Genomic DNA, 12866 nt, shown 5'->3' with positions numbered 1-12866 from the left:
CTCTGCCTGCACCATCTCCCCTCTGCCTGCTCCATCTCCCCCTCTGCCTGCACCATCTCCCCTCTGCCTGCACTATCTCTCCCTCTGCCTGAACCATCTCACCCTCTGCCTGCACCATCTCCCTCTCTGCCTGCACCATCCCTCCCTCTGCCTGCACCATCCCTCCCTCTGCCTGTCCCATCTCCCCCTCTGCCTGCACCATCTCCCCTCCACCTGCACCATATCTCTCCCTCTGCCTGCACCATCTCCCCTCCGCCTGCACCATCTCACCCTCCCCTTGCCAATCTAGGACACAATTGAAATCTGCAGTCCAATTAATTCTAGTCAACATTCAAAGAGTACGTGTTCACTGAGCATGTGTCATTCCCATGCAGCAGCCCAGCCACAATTAGATTTTGACCACTTGCTTTCCTTATCATCAACAGCACCCTAAAAGGAACCCCAGCCACTATCCAAGTTACTAACCCCAGAGCGTAATTACAGTATGTAGTGGCAAACAGGTGCCCTCTCCATTTCTTGCCCAATTTCTCCACCAAAATGTATGTCTCCTGTAACAGTGCGATCTGACTTTTATAGTTCAGGAGATGAGTGCAACCTTGGGCACTTGGGCAATTATTTAGTCACCTAACATTCCAGGTTATTAATATCCTTTGCATCGTGGTTGCAATGCTGTAGGGGAGGGTCCTGCACATAACTCACCCCTTCTGAGTTCGGAACGTGATCTGGTTTCATTATCTGACTCAATCATGATTGACCTTAACTTGCACCTAGGTACTGGTCAAGCACTACCACATGCCAGCTTTTTTGGTGCTATTTTTATATTTAAATTTTAAATTTCAGTAACTCCGATTTTCTCTTATTAGATTCTTGTCTTTCAAGTGTTATTTTGTTCATTGAAATGAAATCTACGTTTCTAAATAGGTCTGGATTTTTCTTGAGCTCTCTTTAAAATTATTTCTAATTTGGTATTGTATGAATAGTTTACACTTTGCCCCCAGGTTAAACCCGTCTGCCCCGTGCCAAAACTACCAGGGGGTTGAACTCAGGTATTTAGTAACATATGTGGTTCAACCCGACTAAAGTTGTGGTTATTGCTTGCGAGGAACACTCACTCCCTCAACTAACACCCCAATGTATTAAAAGCTGCTTTATTTGTGAAGATTTCACTTAAGAGGGTATGAAAAATGCGTCTGTCAGCTCTTTTAAAATGTGCACCGTGTTCCGCGATTTGGAGTAAAAACTATTTGCACAATACAGAAAGAAAAGGTGCGAAAAAATAATTTCTGCTTTTTTCTAATAGTGCAGAGTTTACATTTTGTAGCCCAACATTTCATTGGGTGCTGGGCACTAACTGTACGAACCCAGGTGTCACCGAGGGCAATGGGCACCTGACTCTCGCTCATGGTAACATCTTTTACTAAAGCAGTTCGACACTGCCTGAAAATTGCATGCACTGAGGAGTGACTCCCAAGACTGTGCTTAAATAAACCCTTCGTCTCTGACGTCACCTCCCGTAGCTGATCGCATGAGTCACAGTCACAGAACAATTAAACCCTTCGTTGTTGTGTGACTGTGACTCATGTGACGGTGTGATGTGCAGAATGCAGATGGCGGATGGATGGTGCACATGCGATCAGCTACGGGAGGTGACGTGGTGCGCTTCTTACTAGTCAGTCAGTGTGAGTGTAATAGATTGGTGTCGCCCCCAGATGGGGTGACACCCGGTGCGGTCCGCACCCCCCGCACCCCCCTAGTGACGCCACTGAATCACCCACCCCTGATTTACCTCAAGTCAGCAACAACATTCCCAAAGCCCGCCCCTAGATTCGCAACCCCTTCCTCTTCACACAGCCCTGATTGCAGTGCTCATTATCACCTTGTGTGGTGAGATAAAACGGAATAGTGTTTTTAACTTCGTAGAAAATGTAACAGTTCAAATCCAGATGGACACTTCGCCGCCCTTTTTTTCTTTTACATTACACAAATCTTAATAGTTGGAATAACCATGAATACAAAATGCTGTATTTTACTTTAGTAATAGCACTTAAGGTGATGCAACATCCCTCCCTCAACTGCAAATACATGTAAGCTGATTTGGACATAAAGAAGATTTAAAACTGTGCTTTGACACTGCACTGTTACAATCTATTTTGAAGAACAACACAGCCAGAACACAAATACCAATATTTAGGCTTAGTGTGATTATCCTTCATTTTTCAGTTACAAGGTTACTGTTTGATTGTTACAAAATGTATTGATTCATTAAACGTTTTAGGTGGTAAAATGACAGAATGCAGAACTAGTACTCAAATCTAGCAGAGCGTATTTGGCTGTTTCAAGCGTATTGTGCATGCGTAATATTGTGTGTAGTGCATTTTGTACAGTCGAGTTTATTAGCCTTCAAAGGTCGCGTATACATGAAAACAAAACGGGATGGTATCAACATTCAAATGATTTTGGTCCATTGTCTCTTCTTCTATGCACCCTATCAAACATAGACCTCTTTATAGTCTGTTGTCAATTGTATTCTGTGCTGGTTGGGGTTTGACAGCTACATCATTGTGTATTACCTTCATGTTAGGGAGCAAAAGGCCCTGTTGTATGTTGGGAACATTATTTTAAGGGCTAAGTGGTGCCAATTGGGGGTAAGATGTGTTTGAATTATTCCCATTTACAAAGCACTTGTGAGAGTAAATCCCATTCTGGAGACGTGTCCCTCCTCCATCTCTCCTTTTACTCCACCCAATCCTCATCTTACTACTTTGAACTCCCTAATAACCCGTTCTAGATTCTTCCCTCCTCTATCCCTCCCTCGAACCCATCCCAAACCTCATTTTACTACTATGATCTCCCAAATAACACTTTCTAGGTGCTTCCCTTTTCTATCCCTCTATTATACCAGTCAATAAAACTAACAGACTCACGTGTCCATCGCTCAAATGAGCATATCTTTCCCTATATTAACTCTCCACTCATCCTTTTTGGGTTCCGGAGTAGCGTGCTACTCACCGAAAAGTGCTTTGACGCCTTGTCAGGAGTGGAAGCGTTATATAAATACAATTACAATATGGGACATATTACAGGACTGAATGAGGTGCAAAAATCATTACAGGTTGTGCATATACCAGGGAGGTGCATATTGTGCCTCTAGCAGAGTCAATATGTTCTTTATGTGATAGATGCCTTCATAGTGGGCTTGTACCTCTGAGCTCTGTAATGTCATGTATGCTTTGGCAACAAAATGTACATATATCAGTAGTGAATTTCCCAAATTCTCAGAGCAAAAGAATTGAGAAGTGTGTGAGGAGTGGTTCTGTCTTAAAAAAAGTGGTCCGGAGCAGTTTAGGGTCAAGCCTGCGGAGGCACAAAATACAACAGAAGATGATAGTCATATCAGCATTACTTTAGAGACAGGCCTTTAATGGTCAGAAAAAAAATCATTATCCTTGGTTCCAACAGTCATAACATCCAGTTTCTTTTGCAGTTTTGCCTTGATTTTATTAAGATATCCTTTCCAAGGAGCTTGAGACCAGCACGTTTAATGTCAACCATTATATTACGAAGGTAAGAATTCAATCAAGTATTACAGTGGGTATCAGCCGAGCCAGTTGAGGATGTGAGTGGAGCCAGTGAAGGAAGTGGGTGGAGCCAGGGAAAGTGGGTGTGGCCTCCCACAAAAGCACTGTGTTGAGTGATTCACTGTAGGCACACATACTTGTTAATCAGAAGTGGATACCTGAGGGACGCTGAATAAAACCATATGTATTTATTGCGACATGTTGGCATCATATTTCATGTCGGCAGATTTGTATCAGTGCTTTATATATGGTCCACAAGAACACTGTGCCTGATTTTTTTTGAAAATCGGAAAAATTGTGATGCATATGCTTTTATTAGTCCCCAAATTATTAGCATGAGACCTTCATCCCTATAGTTCCCAGATTAAAACGACAGCTAATCTGCAGAGTTTAGGGGTTAAGTTATAACCAGCACTTAAACCCCAATGGTGGCGAACAATACAATGATATGCATTTCTAGAAAAGGGTAATCATTATTTCAGAATATTAAAATACAATAAATAAAATATATTTTTTAAAGGAAATGTACAGGTTTGTTTTATAGATGTTGTATTAAGAAGTACAAATTATTGATATATAAGGGTATAATTGTGTTTTCTTCAGTTGTTTCCAGTAAAAGCTTACATCAAAATTAATGAATACAAACGGATTATACATAAAAAGAAGATTGGAATGTAATTGATTGGAAGAATGCAGTCACGGGTATATGAACCTCTATAAACAACTTTCATATAGAATTATTGGATGTTTCTATCTACAACATTAACTTTTGAAGGATCAGAATTCATGTCCATGTTGGCATGATAAAACAAGTCTATTAATCTAGTACATATTAAAACAGTTCATTAAAATGTTTGTGTACATGCAACACATCACTGGTATCTCGCTCTCCTTGATTTGCTGTTTTTATTAGTAGCTTGGAACTGAGGGGTTTTTAATTAGTACGACGTTTTCCTCAACCATATTCTGTCCAATTCTTCGCCTGTCTGTAAGCCGTTGACAGGCAAACTGAAAAATTATTTTCAGAGGAAATAAACTGTCACTGTGTCTCCAAGACGCCCCCTTCGCTCAAGGTTTCTTCTTGTAGCTTTATGAAAGCAATTTGTAGTCGCGTAAGAGGTTTGTGCATTGGACCATTTCATACCATATCACACCTATTTGAAGGTTCACAAACTGGAAGATTTCAGGTACGTCTTTTTAGTTAAGAGAGGAATGTACAGTTTGCTATAAACAATAGTCCTCCACAAAAGTGCATGTTTCATTTCTCTATTGGCTATCAAGAATTCTCAGCTAGAGGGGGTGTGTGGATAATTCTGAGAAGAGGGCTGATTCAAAGAGGTAAAGATTTAGATATGTATGCAGCATAATGTGCTAGCCACACTTGGATTTTTCTGTAGTTTACGAGGTGTGGGGTACGCAAACAACTTGAGACTTGTGCATAAAATACCCATGTCATGATATATGCGAGTTTTTGTGAGCTACTCATGTAGACTGGTGATAACTGACCACTTTAAATAACCATACGCGTGTAAAGTATGCCTTGTCTACATTACGCACACATACGGTTAAAAAGACTGAGGAATTTGCCTACCATGTAATTCGTCCAAGTCAGACATTACAAATAATGCAATGATCCCTGTCCCTAGACTACAGTCTGTTAATCAACAATTAAGACCAGGAAGTATCACTTGGTTGACCTTTGTGCAGACTCTCTCCCTCTCTTTGTGACGTTTTTGTGTGCTTTTCTCGCTCTTTAGTGACCTCTGTGGTCCCTTTGTGACCTTAGTGCCATCTTTGTGACCTTAGTGCCATCAAGCGCCTTGAGACCCTCTGGGTGAGTAGTGCGCTATATAAATACCCGAACTTGAACTTGAACTTTCTCTATCTCTTTGACACCTGTCTGTTTGTGCTCCCTTGTAAATATGGGGCAGCATGAAAATCAATGGGTGTTGCTGTGGAATTCCAACCGCAACACCCATTGCCCTCTTATCACCTTAATTACAAGGCAGCATGTATCCACGTTAAGTGGCTTAACAGGTTGTATGACGTTTCAACGCATGCTTTTACCACACATGCCTTTGCAACGCCGGTATTACAACGCAAGTCATTATAACGACTTGCGTTGTGGGTCGCTGGATAGTGGAATAGTTTAATTTTCTATTCCAACTCCAGTCCCCGTGGATAGTAGGGAAGGTGTTGGATAGAAAATTAAACTATTCCCTATCCAACAGCGCCCTCCAGCGAAAGTCGTTGCAACGACTTTCGTTGTAATTCCTGCGTTGTAATGATAGTGCGTGGTAAAAGTTTTGTTGTAAACGATGTTCCCCGGCTTAACACTGCCCTATAAATGAGGCAAAGCTGTATCAACACAGGAACGTAAAAAAAAGGTATGTTCCTGTGGCGATAGGGGCTTGTAAATATGCTCCTTGGTTGACTTGTAAGCTAGCCCATTACAGGGAGATGTATGGTTCGGCTAGAGCCCTGTGCTGACGTTGTACACCTCAATGCACATGAAGTAGCAGATTCTGTGTGGATTGTAGGGAATCTCACATGCCCTCTAACAGCAATTATGGAAGTCATCAGGCACCCCTGATTGCTCATTACCCCGTTAATTTTGCCACACTAAATATCATTATTGGTAATGTGCTGCTGGGAAGATTAAGTCCAGCAATGATTTGACAGGTTTGCTAGCTAAGGTCTTGTTTTGTGTTACAACTAATCAGGCCCAATGGTTAGTTGACATCCGGATACAAGTCTCTTTCAGACACCTTGCAACAGTTAAAACTCAAGTAACTGAGGTAATAGCAATGAAGAAGGAAGTTGCAAGGCGGTACTGAGTACTACAGAAGATGGAGGAGACCAAAACGGAAAATTCTGATGAAATCTATTAGGATAATGCGCCAAGGCTACAAGGAACAAAGGGGCATATTATTAAGGGGGTTTATCTCCGCTTTTTTGGCTTTAAAAGCCAAGAAAGAGGAGATAAAATTATCTCCCTATTACCTAGCTGTCGCTAACACCAGTTAGCGACAGCTAGTAGGAGATAGCGACCATCTTGGGCCCCACTTTGCATGTCAGTGATATTTATCACTAATGACATGCAAAGTGGGCGTGCCAAGATGTTAGCGACTGAAAACAGTCGCTAACATCGCTATCTCCTATTACCAACCTTTGGAGATATTCGCGCTAAGCGCGAATATCTCCAAAAGCTAACACCTGCCCTGAGCAGTTCTTAGCCATGTTATCCAATGGGAGGTGGATAACATGGTTAGGAGCATTAGCTCGGTAATGCATGAATATCGCCGACTTTTCAGAGATATTCATGCATTGCGGCCATTTTTATCGCATTTGTGGTAAACCTTGGTAATACCAAGGTTTATTTGCGGTAAAAATCGCCGCAGCTCAGTGGTAAATTTTTGTCTCTAACCAAGCAATAGCGATAATTATCGCTATTGCTTGGTAATATGCCCCAAAGTACTAGAATCTCTACGCAAGAATTAACAATGGTTCTGTTTTTAGGCTGTATTGGTCTCTGGAGAGTCTTTCAAAGTTCTTCCAGATTCCTTAGTCTCATGTACAAAGTGTGGAGCAGGGAACGCTAATGATAGTCATAAGTTTTGTAGTGGCTACAAGCTCAATACTGACTGGATGGATCTAATTAAAATGATGGACGAAATATTGCAAAGAAGAATTGAGGTGGGCGCTGCACTAATTATTTTCAGGATTCAAGAAAGCAGCATGAGAGTTCTCTACATTGAATTTGTTCTGGTAAGGTCTTTTGGGACCTACATGCCATGTTTAACTAGCTTCAAAATGTGTGACAAAAAAATCCTAAATGGCAGAGCAATCAATGAAATTGCAAAATATCTAACTATATTCATACAAACATGCGTGTGTACTGTACTTTGGCTGAAAGGAGACAGTTTTTAGGAATACATTTTTCATCAATGTGAAAAGCTGTTCACAATTTGCCCTACTCCACTGTATTGCCTTTGAGGCTAAATGCATTAGAGACACATCTACGTCAATGAAGGGCATTTATTGAATACAAAAGTGGGTTGGGATCCAATTTTGGATTGTGAAGAGTCTTACATTTTCTACTTTGGATGGGTTATTTAAGGATTTAAATATGGAATCTCTTTATTTTGGTAATTTACTATTTTAAGATGTGTATAAGGCTGCTCTTTACCTAGGTGAAATCAGTAGAAATTAGAGTCCAGCCCTCTGAAAAGTTATAGGATCCTGAAATCCAAGGGACTTCCTCTATGTTTACGATAAATAAACAAATACCCATTACATATGATTCATCCTAATAGAAATCAATTAATGATACACATGGTTAACTTTTTTTAAATCCTGTATTTTGCCTTTACTTTTTTATGCATACAATTATCTATCCCCTGAAGATCCGAAGACGAAAATATAGCTATTTTTTGGGGGAAGGAGCTTTGTTCACACGATTTAGCATTTCTTCAAACACTCACGAATCAGTAAAGAAATGCATTAAACATTTTCCCCGGTTGCCAAAGGAAGTATAAAAGGGAAAGTTCAATGAGACAGAAATATCAGAGTAAAAAGAGTGAAGACAGAAATCAGTCGATGGCTGTCAGGTGCCTTGAACAACAGATGATGCCTTTCAAATTACTTTGAAAAATATCTCGATTAGACCAGAAACAAATGGAAAACAGCACATCATTTTTATCTGAGAAAACATAAAATCTTGATTTTCTCTTTATCAGCAAAATATGTTTGAGAAGGAGTGGGGTAGATTAGAAGAATGACTTCATGTCACTTGAGCAGAGATATTCAGATACATTTACCTTGTCTCGTTGGAGTCAAGAAAGCAAAGCAGAGCACACAACCGTTATTTAGCTCTTCTCATTCACTCCTTAGTGTGTTAGCTATTTGTGTTGTACCTGTCCTGTATGTGTGAGAGAATTCTTTGAAATTACTTCTGATACTTCCACCTGCTCTTTACCTATTGTTTGTGTTAGAGAAAGTTGGGATATTGCTGTCCATGTTGTACCATAATTGTGCGGTGAAGCTCATTATATAATGTTCTACTACACAAAAAGACAAAATAGCTGATGGTAGATTAAAGCATAAAGTGAAAGAGTGAATCCCCACAAAGTGGAGGTTTTTTTTTACATCTGAAACAAGCAGTTTTTTAAATGGACAAGGCACCTTAAACTTTTTATTAAACATAGCTGATAAAGGGCTTCGAGTCTAGCCAATTTTTGCATTTTAGTCGACAGAACTGTGTATGCTGGAGTTTGAGCTAATAACGAAACAATTAAAAGAAAAACTACAAGCACCATAATGCAACATGTTGGATGATAACACATGCATGGCTGATGCTATCATATGTTGTAGTGCCATTTGGCAGGATTGTGAAATGCAAAGTAAAATTAAGGGCCTTATTTACCACAAAATTATGCAGCGTGGCGACGCAAGCCATTTTGCTGTGCCGAGCTGCTTCATTTTGAAATAACAGGGATTCATCATATTAATAACAATACAATGCATCTGTGTGTATTTACCCGGCGCCGGCTCACAATTGGCTTGCTGCACAAGTGCAGTCATCCTTGCGTCATGTTGCAAGGGTGCCTGCGTTGTGGGGATGTGTAGGAATGGAAACCTCCCTGTCCTGGAAGGGACACCTTTCGGCATACAAACAATCAGTAATGGCTTTTTCCTTTTTCTATGAATGTTGCAGGATGCAGCATGCATAGAAAGAGGGACAACCAAGGAGAAATAACAAGTATTTCTCCCCATTGCACCACTCATACATCTCCCCTGGGGAGGCATAGGATTCTGACACATTCCCAGTTTATCAAAAAGTTGTTAATCTGAGAATGTGTCAGGGTCCATAGACGTTGCGTGGGAACACCCACAAAAACACCCATGGAGTGTACCTTTCATGCAGAGTAATGAATAAAAAGGACCCATATTTACAAGACCATAAAAAGTCAGGGTGGGTGACTGTATGTGGCCTTGTAAATATGGGCAAGCCCATTGCATTGCCGGTGCATTAAGAAATGTGATACAGCGGCGGCACAATGGGCATGTAAATGAGGCCCTCAGTTTCTGACTTTTTGACTTTCATCTTGTAGGCAATTCCGGTTCAAACAGCCCAGCAGGTGAGAGGGCACAGATAGCCTTTCAAATGCAAATGCGCATCTCACTGCTAATAGGCTCACAACAACACTCCTTGAAAATTGGCTTGCTAAAAAGAGGTTAGTTACCAGTAGTACAAGGCTCAGTGGTCTAGAGACACATAGAAAGTAGAAACAATTGGCTGGAACCCCACTTCATAAGCTCATCCTCAGTCTAGAGTTTGGTCTTCTCTGTAAGATGCCGTGCCTTGAGCAAGTGCCAAAGGTGCTTCCTTGCTAGGGCAGCCAGTGAGACTATCATACAAATAGTTTGAAGCGCTCTGTCACCGAGCACCGAGAACGTCGCGGCATTAGGTTCCTTTGCAGCAAATTAATCAACAGGGAATCAAGTTTTACAAATAACAAAACAATGAGAAAACAAAAGGCAAAGATGTTTATACTTACAAAGACTGGTGACGTGAAGCCATGCACTTCCATGCACTAGCGCCCATGACACTCTTGCTGCGCTACTAGTCATCATACCCAAGGTCAGAGACCAGTACTGGTTCATTAAAATTAGTGACTGAGTAAAAAGAAGTGAGACACCAAGTACAGTTGCCTCAAATGTATTTCATCCCAAGTCTCTCAATTTCCGGCAGCAACTGCTGTCCCCACGTCCCCAAGATTACACACACTCTAGATCGCAACACCACCCCTCCTTCCTTCACAATAGGCAAATAAGTCAAAAAAGTGTATTGCAAGAAAAAGAGCCTTTAAAAATATCAAACACAACAGAAAGTGTGACAGTGGTGGAATTAAGACTGGAGCACATTTTAGAAACAGAGAAATACACTTTATAAGCAGTATGAACACCAAAAATTATTTAAAAGAAAAACTGAACTGAGCAGGCACATATGGCTTACAAATACCCTGACATCAGGCGAGAAAATAATCTGCAGAAAGCCAATCCAAATGTATGTATGTGAAAATGCCTTCCATTTGGGCATAACTGCTGTTCTTAACCAGGCAAGGCCAGTCTATAGCTAGGAAATAAATGTCTGAATTATGTATTAATGAAGTAAATTTGCAAAAATGAAGATTGTACTAACACTACACCTTTCTACTTCACTCATAGGTCTTTAGCAATTGGGATATGTTTTTCACTTTACACCGACTTGCCGACATGGATGAAGTGGTAATTGTGCAACTGTTTCAGGATGTTTCTTCACAGATTTGATAATCCATATTCTTTACTGTTGGTAAATGATCATGCAAATATGAATCACTTAGTGGAAATCATAGAAAATAGAGTAACAATAGGTGTATAAGTAAGTGAGAGATATGGGAATGGAAGTAAATCCGCCTCTTGGTGTAAAACAGAGTATGTTGATGTCTTGTGTGATGGAATGCAATCTGCAATAAAATGTAACTCATGAGGGTCTGCATGAGATCACACAGGGGCAAAGGTTGCAGGACTCGTACTTACATTGTGCTTTGTGAGGTTGGACACGGTAATTGATATTGCTTGGAGCCACTCAGCATTGTCATCCGCAGAGAGGGACTGAATTACTCCGCTGCAAACCCCATCCACAGCAATCACCTGGAAGGCATTTTGCCTGTAGGAATATCAGAATAGACAAGGTGGTTATAAGAAAGCTCAACCCTTTCACTGAACCAGAACCCAAGTCAGTCTTAAACATTTGTTTCTATTTAAGTTACACATAGGGCCTGATTCATAAAGATCCTCCGCAGTCACAGCAAAGACTCTGCAGTCATGGAGGAATCACTACACTGGGGACAGAATCTCCACACTCGAGACAGAATTTCCACACTTGAGACAGAATCTCCACACTCGAGGCAGAATCTCCGCTATCGGGGCAGAATCTCCACACTCGGGGCAGAATTTCCACACTCGAGGCAGAATCTCCACACTCGAGGCAGAATCTCCGCTATCGGGGCAGAATCTCCACACTCGAGGCAGAATCTCCGCACTCGGGGCAGAATCTCCACACTCGAGGTAGAATCTCCACACTCGAGGCAGAATCTCCACACTCGGGGCAGAATCTCCACACTCGGGGCAGAATCTTTGCACCGCAATTCCAACTGCAGAGGCTCTTTGTGAATCGGGCCCTCAGAATGTAGCTGAATTATACATTTTTCACAAATAATACGGCAATTTATTTAATTTGTTTGCAGTCGCTAAACTGGTGAATCAAGCTTTACAACTACAAAATCTTTTTTTGTAATGTGCAAAACCGCTTCTACAAGTAGGAAGACTTGTTCAGTTCATAAAAGGGGTTTTGTGACCCTTTTCCAAATTCACATACGAGAGGCATGAAAGAGGAATTGAATGCAATTGAAAGTCATTAAAAACTAACCATGTCTCAAGTTGTGGTGGTGATTTATTAATAAGTGAATGCTATCCTGATGGGGCCCCATCCCCTGTGGAAATCGTGTTGCATGGCCCCAGGGGGCACAAGCAACCACTAATTCTTCCTCACAATTTCCCCCAAATGGGAAACTATTTTTCCAAAATCAGCCTAGAGCTCTTTAATGGACGTGGACTGCTTTAAAAAAAAGTGTTTCCCACTTGAGAACACAAATATGGATGTAGGTCTGCTGGACTTGCAGGACACCATCTATGCATCTGCAACGATGCAGAGGGGGTCGCAAACTATGACCTGCAAAAATATTATTCATTAGGCCGGTTTGCAAAACCCCTGCGAATGGACTATTTCTATTAGTCACTGTAAATTACAATCCCATTTACCAACCACTCGGTGTGCAAGTTGCAAAAACAAGTTTGTGAAAAGGGGATCATAAATCAAACCCTATACTCCTAACTGTATTCTTAGCATGATTGCAGAAGATTAAAATGCCTCTTAAGGAGTATTTAAGGTACAATTATAGAATACCTTTCAATGGCTATTTATCTAAGGCTCTGATAAATGATTAACGTTTTAAGCATTTATTGCAATATAAACGAGACACTGTGAAGTGTGCAAGAAAACGATCACAGTAGTATATCACTATCTGGATGTTTTCACCCAAATATTAATATTTCCCAAATTCCTTTCAAACTCAATAATTATCTTCTGACTTTTCCAGCTGGCTATGGATTTTTGGGTTAGCAAACATGATCTGTCTCTGAATTATTCATGAGTTCATTGAAGTATGTGAAATGACTCTAGAC

The 12866-nt window shown here is 40.9% G+C and overlaps 1 protein-coding gene across 1 annotated transcript in view; it reads right to left on the bottom strand.

The window, feature by feature from the left end:
• Window positions 1–12866, bottom strand: part of SNTG1 (syntrophin gamma 1) — a 1529981-nt gene that overhangs the window by 904470 nt on the left and 612645 nt on the right. The window contains exon 10 of the mRNA XM_086917997.1: window positions 11160–11289. Within this exon, the coding sequence (XP_086774123.1) occupies window positions 11160–11289 (130 nt within the window). The remainder of the gene's footprint in view (window positions 1–11159; window positions 11290–12866) is intronic.

The sequence above is a fragment of the Lissotriton vulgaris genome, chromosome 4_1, assembly GCF_964263255.1.
Source record: "Lissotriton vulgaris chromosome 4_1, aLisVul1.2, whole genome shotgun sequence".
Lineage (NCBI taxonomy): Eukaryota > Metazoa > Chordata > Amphibia > Caudata > Salamandridae > Lissotriton > Lissotriton vulgaris.
The sequence above is the reverse complement of the archived record's forward strand: the minus strand, read 5'-3'. Positions and strand labels throughout refer to the sequence as shown.